This window comes from Prorops nasuta, unplaced genomic scaffold (assembly GCF_024137725.1).
Source record: "Prorops nasuta isolate Cenicafe-Biocafe unplaced genomic scaffold, Cenicafe_Pnas_1.2 PNAS00025, whole genome shotgun sequence".
Lineage (NCBI taxonomy): Eukaryota > Metazoa > Arthropoda > Insecta > Hymenoptera > Bethylidae > Prorops > Prorops nasuta.
In genome coordinates, this window is record NW_027116822.1 from 3,733,072 (window position 1) to 3,748,046 (window position 14,975).

At 35.0% G+C, this 14,975-nt stretch overlaps 1 protein-coding gene across 3 annotated transcripts; it reads right to left on the reverse strand.

Annotated features, from left to right (window-relative positions):
• Positions 1 to 6: 6 nt before the first annotated feature.
• On the reverse strand, positions 7 to 8,143 carry RpA-70 (replication protein A 70). 3 transcript variants are annotated; one of them, XM_066741351.1, is made up of 14 exons: positions 3,958 to 4,294; positions 3,362 to 3,875; positions 2,856 to 3,296; positions 2,551 to 2,789; positions 2,319 to 2,492; positions 2,110 to 2,244; positions 1,778 to 2,039; positions 1,488 to 1,713; positions 1,242 to 1,416; positions 1,012 to 1,177; positions 723 to 943; positions 485 to 650; positions 294 to 427; positions 7 to 208 (listed from the first exon to the last, which is right to left on the reverse strand). In XM_066741351.1, exons 3-14 carry the CDS (start codon positions 2,979 to 2,981, stop codon positions 25 to 27), a joined length of 2,208 nt encoding a protein of 735 aa, XP_066597448.1. In that variant the 5' UTR covers positions 2,982 to 3,296; positions 3,362 to 3,875; positions 3,958 to 4,294; the 3' UTR covers positions 7 to 24. The 3 variants fall into 3 exon arrangements, with proteins under 3 accessions (XP_066597448.1, XP_066597447.1, XP_066597449.1); XM_066741352.1 differs by lacking the exons at positions 7 to 208; positions 294 to 427; positions 485 to 650; ... (6 more) ...; positions 2,319 to 2,492; positions 2,551 to 2,789 and adding exons at positions 5,231 to 5,425; positions 5,513 to 5,596; positions 5,697 to 5,925; ... (7 more) ...; positions 7,756 to 7,803; positions 7,868 to 8,143 and having other exon boundaries at positions 2,981 to 3,875; positions 3,958 to 5,153; XM_066741350.1 differs by having other exon boundaries at positions 2,856 to 3,875.
• Between the last annotated feature and the right edge of the window lie 6,832 nt (positions 8,144 to 14,975).

Below are 14,975 nucleotides of genomic sequence, written 5' to 3' on the forward strand. Positions count from 1 at the left end.
AACAAATATAGTAATAAAGATGATTTATTTATATAGTATGTTTGTTCTTGCTTCAAGAACTTTAACAGCAGTTTTGGGCTCCATTTTATAAACCCCAACATCGGCCAGAACTTCTTTCACGGTTTCTTCATCGCTAGTTTTTAAGGTTTCCAGCAATAACATCGCTGAACCTACTAAAATATTTAACAAAACACAAGCTTCTTTCATTCTGAAAAAATAAAATTATAGATTTTAAAAAAATTTTCAATATTATCTTTCTATTAATCTATTTTTCAATTTATTAATTTCCTTACAGAGGAAAGTGTAATTCCGGTTTTTTAACATAAAGACCAAAAAGAGGAAACAGATTTCTAAAAATATCATATTGTAGTTGCTCAGCACCACCAGTATTAAAGTGATTTGATAAGACAACTTCCTCAAGGAGAAACTGAAAATTAAATATTCATTTACAATGATAAATGGAAAAAAAGCACTTAATTTTTACCTTATCCAATATAGTAGCCAAATGCTTCCAAGCTTGATTAAATAAGGGCATTGCAAGTACTGTGTGTAAAGTTTGAAGACGTGCAGCCAATTCTTGGAACATTGGACATCCATTCGAATTTACTGACAGAGAAGCAATTTCTTTTCTTGATTGCATAGCAAACCATCTAAAAGTCAAATTAAGGAGATCGATAACTTCGTTATCATATTATTAATTAAATAACAGAAAAAAACCCTACTTATCAGTTCTATATGGTCGAGTTTTTGATCTTACATCCAAGGCTACTGAATTACTAATTTCTATTATCAATTCTTTTTCCAGTCTTCTTAGAAGTGCGACTGATTCGTCAAAAACTGATCCCTCAACTTCTCCTATACTTTCAACTGCATTGTCTCCTTTATTTACAGCTGTTTCAACAGCTTTATATTGCTTTTTGTAAAACTGAAGTTGTAGAAAGTGCTAAAAAAAATCAGAGAAAAATTAATTTAATTATCAAAGCTATCAAAATCAATTTATTAATTACCCACCACTGTCACACCCCACTCCTCCAATACATTAGCGACATAATGGAAAGAGTTTAAAATAAGAGGTAAATGTGAACTTAAAGGATCTTCATATTCTTCATGTAAAATTTGGAGTAATCTAACTCTCCAATCATCAATTAACTCTAGTTGCAATTCCAGAAACTGCAATCTGAATTCATTAATTATTGTCACAGGATGTTTTAATGGACCACACAAAACTTAATGAAACATACCTATGCCCAGGCTGAGGTAAATGTTTGTATCTATCAGAAATTGTTGTTAGCAAAGTAAGAAAAGCATCTGTACATTCAGTTACTTTCATATCACCTGATTCTATTCCAGAACTGATGTTAAATCGTTCCCAAGCTGTATTTGAATTTAAAATTGCATCCATTTTCTCTGTAGCATCTAATTAAAGTAATAATTCATTCTAAATGCCTATTAAAGATAATATGTGTGAATAAATAGATTCAACTTACACTTCTTTTCCATATTAATCCATTTAACAAAAGTAGTAGCTTGTGTGAGAATAAAAACTGTTGCTGGCTGATTTTGTGGGTACAGTAATGTTTCTCTTAATTCTCTTTCAAAACCTAGAGCTTCGTCAACCAAATGAGCGAAAAGCGCATCATCGTATTGTACAATTGATAATTCTGAGTACAATTTTTCTACAGCTAATTGTACCAGGGCTCGCATAAATTCAACCTGTAATAAAAAGTTTATAATATTTGGATAAATAAATTAATATCTTCTATGTTAATATAATTACTTTTAAGTTAACATCTTTAAATCCAACAGAATTTGCAACAGGTTGCACATGTTTTTGTACCCATGGAACATGATCTTTAATCCATGTCAATATCTGGGTAAAAAACCACTCAGGTTTATCTTGACGATTTGTTAATTTAGAACCTGTAAAATGATATATAAATCTTAGCCTGAGAGGTTTTACTAAAAGAGATATTGGCAAGCTCACTGGTGCGAAATCTGTTAAAAGAGCAGATGTTACCACAGGTTTCAAACTTTGCTCCCTACATTAACTTATTAAGGTTAACTTAGCTGTTCTTTTTCTTAAATAATTATAATAATTTCTAAGGATACGGTAATTGTAAGTGCAGAAGATATTCAGTAAGTATTTTGAATTTTGTCATTGATTCTGGTAAAACTGCTGTTATAACGTTAACATTAGCACTAATAAATGGCCATTTTAGTACTTTCAAGATATCATTATATTCCCTGAAAAAAAAGTAGAAACGATCATTATTTATGTATAAACATTAGTAGATGCAGTTTATTATTGAAATACTTGCACTGATAATTTTTCTTTTATCAAATTATGCCAAAAATGCAGAGTTTCTTTGACATAATTTATAAGATGATTACAAACAGATGTCTGTAATTGACAGCTTATATCAGTAAGACTCATATAACTTGTAATAACTGATTCATGATCCTCTAATGATAATGAAGCTTCTATTTCATCACTGAAATAATTGTTACGTGAAAATTATTGGAAGAAATATTTCAATTATCATTACATACCTAATTTCTTCTATACATTTTATAAAGTTTAAATATGAAAGAGCTTTTTCCAGTTCAGCAATCTTATCCATAATATTCTTAAGTTTTTGGTTTTTTTCATTTTCTGCCAAAGTCATTTCAATTTCATTGTGTAAGGTTGCAGCAGCTTCACATAGTAATACTATTTCAGCACTAATATCCTCAACATTCTGGATAACTGATTTGACTTTTGATGGAGCCTCTGATGAAGCCATTGACAGCTAAAAAAAATATGCTTGTATAAATTATTAAGTAATAAAGCATATTATTTGGAGTAAATATCTTACACTTTTCTCAATAGCTTCTCTCTCTGCCCTTAAACACTTGTGAAGATTATGTATTTTGACTAGACCTTTTAAATCAGAGCCTAATTCTACATTGAACTTTTCTATTATTCTCTGCTTTATGTCCATGTTAATAATAAATAAGATCCTTTTCAATTTATAAATAATTCCTTTGTGATACCATTATATTTTATATTTGTATATTTTTCCGTGTTACATCAACTGCCATTGACAGAGGGACAGAAATAATAAGTCCAAGTGCTTAATATATAAAATCAACGTAATGTCATATGTAATGCTGATTATTTAAGGTTAGGGAGGTAGTGACTAGTGATTACTCTAATCTGAAGTATTTGAACTGGTCTCTACTGAGTACTGGTCTCTGCACAGTATTTTTCACAATCGTGATTGACGAAGAGGAATTAAAGTAAAGGTTGAAGTTTGCTAGAATGTGGATAAACGAAGTCACTGATCTGATTAAGATCATTAAAATATTTTTCAATGAATACCTATATTTTTGTCGCATAGACTTTAAGCTTATTTCGAGTGCTTTAAATCCCACTTCAATCCAAGGGTTCTCGAGACATTTGCATTTTTCGTTAAACCACGCTTTCCACCTTTTCTGTTCTAATGAAGATAATTCATATTTTTTAAATAGATACTTATAGTTTGTATTACACTGTTGTACATAACTTTCTATCTCGAGTATTTTAGATTTATCTGTTCTGTTTTGAATTTCAAAATCCATTCACAAGGAGCTACTAATGATATGTATAATATTATTAAGTTTATTCTTTTTCGCTATACTACAGATTACAGAACTAACGCAAATAGTTTAAATAAGATAAGCATGCTTTCTCATTTAACTTATTATATTGTGCACTAATGCAGCAGTCTAGCGAATATAAACAATCCTTTTATTAAACAACAAAAGGCGATGCGATTTTAGGAGAAATTTGATTCACATGACCGCTTTTCCTTAAAGTAACGAGTAACGAAACAACCTCGTCAATGCATACCGGCCTGTATGAACATTATGGACAGTTATTATTTAATAAATATATGAAACGTCAAATGAGCTTTTATTCATATAAACAGAACTTACGCTTATTTACTCTGACATTTATAAACAGAGCTTGAACTCAAGCTCACTTTCTTATTGGGGGCAGTGAACTGTGAAGCCAGAGTCTTAACTCTTAGGTAGGGTGAGGATCACCAAGTTTGAATTAAGAGGTACAATGGTGTATGTAGTTCCCGTTGTGCATAAGCTTATATGATTTTAACCAGGTTAACCTAATAAGTCGGGCTCGGTAATCCTCACTCTTATAAGAAATGCAATATACAAGTTTTACGGAAATTTACATCTAGGCAGAATCTGTTTAAAGTTAGCGCTTCACTAGAAGAAACAACTGGAATTCAACTCTAAAGATTTCCATTGGTAGAGTTAACTTCAGCCCGATTCAGGCTGATTTTGAAATTGATTTTAAAATCCGAAGGAAAAGTCAAGGGAGTGAAGGGTCTTTTGAGTTTGAATAACGTCTATGAATACGATCAGCAGGCCCAATGCCAAAAAGCTTTAATATTAAGTTGAGCATGCTATATTTATCGTTTTCTTTCTATTGAAAATTCAATACAGACTATGTAACTTAAACTATACACAAATGAGTCGCTGACTCACTTCAAGTATAAAAGGAAAGCTTCTATTTTTACATACTATATAGCATAATCAAAAATGACACTTGAAACGGATCTAAAACAAGGCGAAGGTTCACGAAAAACCTGTTTTTTACTTAAACATATTAGTCGGTTATAATTACCCACAAAAAACACCGTGGGTCTACCATTTATTTTATACTTCCGTTAAAGCCTAATGTAATTACAATTTCATATTTGAATGCTAACTTGTGCAAAATAACGCTGTAAATTAACATTATATGTTTTAACAACATTTCCTTAAAAAATATTATTAAACGTAAATTTTTTAATTCATAAACTTAACTATACACATAATTTTTACTAAAAAAGAATTTTTTTTACTGTTCTTGCTTAATTCGAAAATAACTTATTACAATAATACAATTGAAACATTACAAACCATGATTAGAATTTAACATATTTAGAATAATTGAAGAAATAATTCACTCGTTCGTGTGGATTTATATCATAAGGAGATACAATCAATAACTTTTACGCATTACTGATAGATAACAGTTTTTTAAGTTTAATTATCAGTTGCTCATTATATGCTACAAAGTCCAATGGTGACGCAGATATAATAGATGTCCTTAATCTTGCCTCATCCTGGAAATAGTTTACTGTATTAAAAGAAATGAAGAATTTACGAAATAGATTAAAATATGCCAGCAATATAAACCTACACTGAATCGTTCCATTTTCACCCGTAATTTAAAAAGATATGTTTTGAATGTAGCATTCGCAAATTTTTCAAGGTAAGCATCGTTATCAGTTTCTTGAAGTTCTCCTAAATCATTTGACGATAGACCTACTAATTTTTCGGCCTCTTCATTAAATCCTGTAACCCATTGACTTCCCGTCGAATCCGATATACTCATCTGAAATGTTATTTCGACAAATAATTTTACTTGTATTAAGTGAACATGTATATTGAATTTAATTATGGATTATACAATCGTACTCACGTTTAATATTATTCGGTACTTATAATTAGGAAACTCTTTACAACACTTCTCACATCTATACATGTCATTGGATTGGTCAACTAACTAAAATATAAAAATAAATAAAAATATTTTTTAAGCAAAACTTAATAGTTACAACAAATGCTATTCTGTAATAAAAAAAGACATTATTTTATTAACTTACTTTTTTCATGCATGCCTCAGTAGGACATGCTTTGTAAAGACAATTCTCAACCCGAATCATATTAACAGTTGCTATAACATTGTAGTAATCTGTACGAGTAAGACCCAATTGCAAATCTTTTGCTTCTTTAAAAGTAATACATTGACTATATGAAGCACCTCCAGCAGTAACATTTGACAAAGATTTTATCTCTTTATTATGGCCAGTAGAATTAAACCACCCTCTTAATCTAAAAAAAGTAATTTATAGAGATGCCAAAATGATATAAATTTATTGCAGTAATTTAGAATTTATCACCCTTATTATACCTATGAGCTTCTGGTATATCAGGATCAAGTTGAATAATAGAAGAAAACAATAGGCTAATAGTTTTTCCTCCATTATATTCTCTAACAGCAGCTCCTTTAATAGCTACCACTGGATTATTCGACCCATCAAAATCTAGTGCCTGAGATCTCCACAAAGTCAAACATATCTATGGTAGTTTAGTCAAGTTTGAATACTTTAATTAATTCCTTGGGGAAACTATTTGCTTTCATTTTTTATAAATTATTGTGAAACTTACCATTGTGTTGCTTTCATCAACTAACTGAATATCTCTTTTTTCTAAAGTCTTACCAGTGCTTTTTTGTAGTATTGTCTGTATTTCACCAACAGATTTTACAACCCCTAATATATCTACAATTAAAACAAAAAACAACTTTATCCAGCATTCTTTTACACACAATTGTGTTTATTCAAACTAAATAATTTATTTTAGCATTTTGAACATACCAATTAAGGTTTTGTCACTTTTTTCACCTACTGAACTTATAGGCTCAAAATTAAATTGAATCTTTGGAATATCTTCACTCTCCTCCTGGCAAGGTATAATCTCTGAGTCATTATTCAAGGCCATTTCATATTCATTGTTCAAATTGCAGAACTGCTTATTTGCTGATTTTATAGAACACTTAGAAATGTAATAAACTTTTCCCACCTAAATTTTTTATGTAAACAATTGTTAATTGTCAGATCATATCATGAATAGTAATTTGGATATTCATTAGAATTCTACCTCAATCATATCAAAAAATTTGTCACATTGATCTCTAAATGCAGTACACCGTATTTCACCACTTTCATCTAATAAATCCATGCTGAACAGCTTGCCTTCACCCCTCGCGTTAGACCATGTTCTTATATTTGATTTATTAGTCACTCGTGCTTTAATTACCCACCTAGAAAAATTTGATTACTTACAGTGTTAAATTTATAAAACTTTACTGTAAAACTATACAAGTTATAAAGTACTACATACTTATTTTGATAAGGGCTTAAGGCAGCAATTGGTACTGTACACATATTACCTGGTTTTAAGTGATCAAGACCAGCTATCACATCAGTATTTGCTATTAGAAAATGAAGTATTATTTAAATAGATATGAATACATTAGGTAAATGTATGTATACATAGAATTTTTATATTACTGTGGACTTTTTTAAGTGGTAAGGTAGGATCAGGCTTTTCCCCTGCAATTCTTTTTTCACCCCTATTTTCAGATGAAGAACCATTGTCATTATTTGTAGGGTTACCTATTTTATATCCTACTTCGTCACCAGGAACTTTTATATCAAGGCTTAAGATAACCATGACACGTCTATAACAAACATTTATAAAAGTTTATAAAAAAAAACAATACAAAAGTCAATTATTTGAAAACTTCCAAAGAAGAATATCTAGAAATAAAGGATCCATTGTTTTTCAATAAGGAAAACTTACTTTTCACTTCCACTGTTATTTACCGTACTTATAGCGTATCTGTTCACTTGACAGATTGAAAATTCAGTTAAAATATTTTCAGTAATTAACTCGTTTAACTGAGTAGCCAACATAGTAAACGAGTTAATTCTCTTTCCATCAGATAATAGTAGCCTATAACGCTCAGTGCTGTTTGGCCCACCAAGTCTTTTATGGCCCTATAGATAAAAGGTGTAAATAATTTAATTGTTTCTCAAAGATTTAATTTGACTACCATCATATCATCAAATTACTGCACTATTTATTACAATTGCTTACCAGCATTTGAAGAATTGGTTGAGCAATATCCACTCCATTCATTATTTCCTAGAGGTTTGAGATAATTATTATTGTACATAAAGAAAAGTACATAAAAAAATAATAGACTTACATCTAAAGCTCCTTCCGATAAAGAATACATTTTACAAATTTACAGAAATAATCTGTATTCTATTGTAAATCTATTATTTCAATAAATTTGGGAGTTATAAGTAGCGGCAGAGATTGTGGAACCGGGCCTTAATGTTTACTAGGTTTAGTAGACACAAAGTAAGATTTTGGCGCCAAATGCTAAATTAGAAGTAACAAATAACAGGACAGGACTGCGCTCTGCTGCGCTTTCTCAAAAGTGCTCAACCCAGCTCAATGCTCAACCGCCTCAAGTGCCTCAACCTCAAGGCTCAAGCAACTAAAGCAAGGATTTTTGAAAATACAAAACTTTGATTGGCAGACTGTCAGTTTTTCAGATTTTTGTTTGTTAGGTTGAATACTTGGAGAGGGCTTGCCTGCGACGGCTGCGCCCCCTGCTTTTCCAATTTGACACCGGCCCTTAAATAAATGTCACGCGGAATCAGCGACCAGCGACAAAGGTACTATTTCACTTGTCGCTCGTCGCTAGCGACAAATGGTCACGTGGGATAAAGTATACACTTTCTGCGACACTGAAATAAAGTTGAATTTATCCAACTTTTCAGCGACATCGCTAGTATCGCCCGTATCGCCTGTATCGCTGCTCTGTATACTATGTATTCAACGGAACGGAACAGGCGGATCGTGTGAATTTTAAATTTGAAAAATGGATGGAAATTCAAATTGAAAATACATTTGTCACAATTATAGCAAGCCGATACATATGAAGCTAAAATAATATAATGAATAATTATTGTAATTAATATATAAAAAACGTTGAATATAATTAACCCAAAAAACAGGCTTTGCTTGTAAAATAATACGGCATATATACAGAGTGAAGCTGTTATACCGCCCTAGAATATAGATGCGGAAAGACGAGTATCTCTTTAATTATAAAAGATATTCAATTTGTGCATAGGACATTCTCGAATCCTCTTGTTATTTGCTTTCGCAAAGGTCATATAAAAAAATTGAATATCTCTTATAGTTAAAAAGATATGCATCTTTTTCTACTAATGTTTTGGGGCGGTTTAAGTTCCTCACCCTGTACAGATTTCTTACTAAAAACAGAATCTTAAATTGTAACATTTTTATTACAAAATAAATTCAATTAAGTTTTATTATGAGTAACATGTAGCAACAATGAATTTTACTAATAAAATTATCAAACTAAGGATAATTATAACTTTACTAATGTAAATTATTATTTTCTGATATATGAACTATATAATTTTCATCCTCTCATGCTATATAGGAAAATGAAGGAAATATTTTCATAACAAGGATTTAAGAAAACACATTCATTTCAAATATATATGAAACCTTTATTAATTCCTCATTCAATATATGTGCATACCTCATAACTTTTGATTATTATTTGAATATTCACAATTTTTTTATACATGCAAATTAAATTCAAATGTCATACACCATAACACGACACCACAGTCATTACCCCTAAGAAACCATTATGCGATTGCTGCTAGCGATTACCCGTTTCCTTCGTTCCTACATTCAGAACCCGCCTCAGAATATGTCGCTGCTAGCGACGAGCGACAAGCGACAAGTGAAAACATAGGAGAGATAAACTGCATATTCTGTCGCTAGTGTAGTGCAGTTTGAAAAATCCGAGTCTTTTAGTGTCAGTCGTGAAGTGCTCGTCGCGTAGTGCGGTTCTCCTGCGTAGTGTTCGTTAAAAAGAAATCGCGTAGCGCACAGCTGCTTCAAAAATCCGAGTCTGTAGTGTCAGTCGTGAACTGCTAGTCGCGTAGTGCGGTTGTCCCGGTAGTGTACGTTTAAAAGAAATCGCGTAGCGCACTGCTATTTTAAAAATCCGAGTCTGTAGTGTCAGTCGTGAACTGCTCGTCGCGTAGTGCGGTTTTCCTGCGTAGTGTACGTTAAAAAGAAATCGCGTAGCCCACTGCTGATTTAAAAATCCGAGTCTGTAGTGTCAGTCGTGAACTGCTCGTCGCGTAGTGCGGTTGTCCCAGTAGTGTACGTTAAAAAGTAATCGCGTAGCGCACTGCTACTTTAAAAATCCAAGTCTCGAAGTGTCAGTTGTGAAGTGCTCGTCGCGTAGTGCGGTTCTCTCGCGTAGTGTTCGTTAAAAAGAAATCGCGTAGCGCACAGCTGCTTCAAAAATCCGAGTCTGTCGTGTCAGTCGTGAACTGCTCGTCGCGTAGTGCGGTTGTCCCGGTAGTGTACGTTAAAAAGAAATCGCGTAGCGCACTGCTACTTTAAAAATCCAAGTCTCGAAGTGTCAGTTGTGTAGTGCTCGTCGCGTAATGCGGTTCTCTCGCGTAGTGTTCGTTAAAAAGAAATCGCGTAGCGCAATGCTACTTTAAAAATCCGAGTCTGTAGTGTCAGTCGTGAACTGCTCGTCGCGTAGTGCGGTTGTCCCGGTAGTGTACGTTAAAAAGAAATCGCGTAGCGCACTGCTACTTTAAAAATCCAAGTCTCGATGTGTCAGTTGTGTAGTGCTCGTCGCGTAGTGCGGTTCTCTCGCGTAGTGTTCGTTAAAAAGAAATCGCGTAGCGCACAGCTGCTTCAAAAATCCGAGTCTGTAGTGTCAGTCGTGAACTGCTCGTCGCGTAGTGCGGTTCTCCCGCGTAGTGTACGTTTAAAAGAAATCCCGTAGCGCACTGCTACTTTAAAAATCCGAGTCTGTAGTGTCAGTCGTGAACTGCTCGTCGCGTAGTGCGGTTGTCCCGGTAGTGTACGTTAAAAAGAAATCGCGTAACGCACTGTTACTTTAAAAATCCGAGTCTGTAGTGTCAGTAGTGAACTGCTCGTCGCGTAGTTCGGTTGTCCCAGTAGTGTACGTTAAAAAGAAATCGCGTCGCGTAGTGCCTTTTGAATAATCCGAGTTTCGTAGTGTCAGTCGATAAGTGTTTGTCGCGGAGTGCGGTTGTCCCGCATAGGACACGTTAAAAAAAATCGCGTCGCGCACTGCTGATTTAAAAATCAGAATCTGTAGTGATAGTCGTGAACTGCTCGTCGCGTAGTGCGGTTCTTCCGCGTAGTGTTCGTTAAAAAGAAATCGCGTAGCGCACTGCTACTTCAAAAATCCGAGTCTGTAGTGTCAGTCGTGAACTGCTCATCGCGTAGTGCGGTTGTCCCGGTAGTGTTCGTTAAAAAGAAATCGCGTAGCGCACTGCTGATTTAAAAATCCGAGTCTGTAGTGTCAGTTGTGAAGTGCTCGTCGCGTAGTGCGGTTCTTCTGGGTAGTGTTCGTTAAAAAGAAATCGCGTAGCGCACAGCTGCTTCAAAAATCCGAGTCTGTAGTGTCAGTCGTGAACTGCTCGTCGCGTAGTGCGGTTTTCCTGCGTAGTGTACGTTAAAAAGAAATCGCGTAGCGCACTGCTACTTTAAAAATCCGAGTCTGTAGTGTCAGTCGTGAACTGCTCGTCGCGTAGTGCGGTTTTCCTGCGTAGTGTACGTTAAAAAGAAATCGCGTAGCGCACTGCTACTTTAAAAATCCGAGTCTGTAGTGTCAGTCGTGAACTGCTCGTCGCGTAGTGCGGTTCTCCCGCGTAGTGTACGTTTAAAAGAAATCCCGTAGCGCACTGCTACTTTAAAAATCCGAGTCTGTAGTGTCAGTCGTGAACTGCTCGTCGCGTAGTGCGGTTGTCCCGGTAGTGTACGTTAAAAAGAAATCGCGTAACGCACTGTTACTTTAAAAATCCGAGTCTGTAGTGTCAGTAGTGAACTGCTCGTCGCGTAGTTCGGTTGTCCCGGTAGTGTACGTTAAAAAGAAATCGCGTCGCGTAGTGCCTTTTGAATAATCCGAGTTTCGTAGTGTCAGTCGATAAGTGTTTGTCGCGGAGTGCGGTTGTCCCGCATAGGACACGTTAAAAAAAATCGCGTCGCGCACTGCTGATTTAAAAATCAGAATCTGTAGTGATAGTCGTGAACTGCTCGTCGCGTAGTGCGGTTCTTCCGCGTAGTGTTCGTTAAAAAGAAATCGCGTAGCGCACTGCTACTTCAAAAATCCGAGTCTGTAGTGTCAGTCGTGAACCGCTCATCGCGTAGTGCGGTTGTCCCGGTAGTGTTCGTTAAAAAGAAATCGCGTAGCGCACTGCTGATTTAAAAATCCGAGTCTGTAGTGTCAGTTGTGAAGTGCTCGTCGCGTAGTGCGGTTCTTCTGCGTAGTGTACGTTAAAAAGAAATCACGTAGCGCACTGCTGTTTTATAAATTAGAATTTGTAGTGACAGTCGTGAACTGCTTGTCGCGTAGTGCGGCTATCCCGGTAGTGTACGTTAAAAAGAAATCGCGTCGCGTAGTGCCTTTTGAATAATCCGAGTCTCGTAGTGTCAGTCGTGAGCTGCTCGTCGCGTAGTGCGGTTGTCGCGAGAAGTGTACCTTAAAAAGAATTCGCGCAGTGCCGTTTAAAGATCATTTTTTCGCGAGTGCATAACGTCAGCGTCCTCATCTCCATCGTCATCATAAACGCCATTATCATCGCCATCAACATCACCATTCCCATCTTCGGTATTATCGCAGAATATGTATGAATTATGACTGGGAATTCGCTGAATGAGTGAGTCCCACGGGTAAAACCGTGGAAATTTTTTTTATTAACTAAAGAATGACCAAAAACCTATCAGTAGGTTACAGTTGGCCATTCTTCGGTTAAAATCATTTCTTGTTTTGTTTTTAATGTTTTTCAGATCCTCCGTATCGTCTATTTCTATTTTGCGCTTATTTTCTGTTTTTCATTAGGTTTAGATTGGCGTTATATGTAGGCTCTTTAGCTTTGTGAATTAGATAGTCATTATAGTTTTCGGTATTAGGTAGAGTATCATTTTCAGGTTTCTTAATTCCTTTTAAAATAAAGGGAATCACCTCAACTTCATTTTCCACGGAGATTCTATCTTTCCACACGTCCAGTTCAACTAATAAAGGCACATCTTAATTGAATTAACGTTCACTCTCTCGAGAGAAAGATGCATCTCAATTAATAACTAGAATCAAATACCATTTTCCCTTTTTTTTTAAAATCGTATGTTTTTGGTAGAATCTTCGTATTAAATACCATTTTTGCCAGTTCTTGAAATTCCAAATTATAAAATGAAATATGGAAATATTTTGTTTGAAAAACCTTCCATATTTCAGGTTAAATACTCGTTTTTTCAAATTTTATTAACATTTCTTATTTTCAGGTGGAGTGGAAGCGGACTATTCCTAGTGGCAAAACAGTCCAATATCGATATATATTCGATATGGAATTCATACCAACCCTGTACCCTTTTCTCCATCAGTTGGAGAAAGACAAACCATTATTTGGAGTCAAACCGTCATCAGAGGAGGACGTACTGACAAATATCCTAATTATTTTTCTACTTTTCATACTTGCTTAATTTTTTTAAGTTTTAAGAGGGACAAGTATAGGGCAAGGCTGTCAACGAGTAAGGCTTAATTACCTGTCCGTTTACTTAAGTCCACATTTATTTAAATAATTTCAAGGATAGATAAATTTAATCTTATTATTTTCATTCATTGTTAATTCAAGTACAGGTGTTTATTGAGAAGTGGACTCTCGAGTGTCAACTGGCTCGGGCTGATCCTCCTTCAGCGACTATCAACCCTTACTTACTTTGTCCTTGTGGACTCTCGACGTTGGCTCATTAAGTTCACCTAATAGGGGTCCATCTTTATTGATGTGTAAATCGTTTCCTCGACGTAGTAGTTCTTCGTGTGACAACTCGGATCCACACCAAGGGACAAAGAAAGTAAGGGTAATTAGTCACTGAGGAGAGTATCAGTCATGATCTGGTTGACCTTTGTGTGAATTAACATTCACGCTCGAGAGGAGGAAGCTTTTCAATTAACCGTTGGAAAGAAGTAACAATTTCGTTAGCTTCTGTTTTCATTCACTTTTTGTAGCATGCTTTATTAATTTATATCTTTGTCTGTCTTTGAAATTCCTAATTAGAATCTGAAATGTGGGAATATTTTCCTTGAAAATCCTTCCACATTTCGGGTTGAATTCTCGTTTTTTTCCAAATTTATTCTAATTTTTTTGTTTGTTTCAGGTCGAGCGCTAGAGGACCATGGATAGTGACCCCGTATCCAATAACGACATAAACCCTATAACGAATCGACACCAATCATGCGCCATTACCATCCTGGGTTGGAGTGAGTCAAACCATCATTTGGAATCGAGCCGTCGTTGGAGGAAGACGTACAGGCAAATACATTCTTTTCTTATTTCTCATACTTGTTTAATTTATTTTATGTTTTAGGAAGGACGCTTATAGGACAAGGCTACCAAGGAGTAGGAAGTAAACACTCTCCGTTTACTTAAGTCCACATTTATTTAAATAATTTCAAGGATAGATAAATTTAATCTTATTATTTTCATTCATTGTTAATTCAAGTACAGGTGTTTATTGAGAAGTGGACTCTCGAGTGTCAACTGGCTCGGGCTGATCCTCCTTCAGTGACTATCAACTCTTACTTACTTTGTCCTTGTGGACTCTCGATGTTGGCTCATTAAGTTCACCTAATAGGGGTCCATCTTTATTGATGTGTAAATCGTTTCCTCGACGTAGTAGTTCTTCGTGTGACAACTCGGATCCACACCAAGGGACAAAGAATGTAAGGGTAATTAGTCACTGAGGAGAGTATCAGTCAAGATCTGGTTGACCTTTGTGTGAATTAACATTCACGCTCGAGAGGAGGAAGCTTCTCAACTAACCGCTGGAAAGATGTAACAATTTCGTTAGCTTCTCTGTTCATTCACTTTTTGTAGCATGCTTCATTAATTTATATCTTTGTCTGTCCTTGAAATTCCCAATTAGAATCTGAAATGTGGAAATATTTTCCTTGAAAATCCTTCCACATTTCGGGTTGAATACTCGTTTTTTCAATTTTATTTTTGTTTTCTTTCTGTTTCAGTTGGAGCGGGAGAGAGCCATGGATAGTGACCGCATTTTCCCAATATCGACATAAATCCAACACTAATCATGCGCCATTGCCATCCTGGGTTGGACCAAGTCAAACCCTCACTTGGAATCGGGACATCATCGGGAGAGGACGTACTGGCAAATAATTTATTTTTTTATTTCTCATACTTGTTTAATTT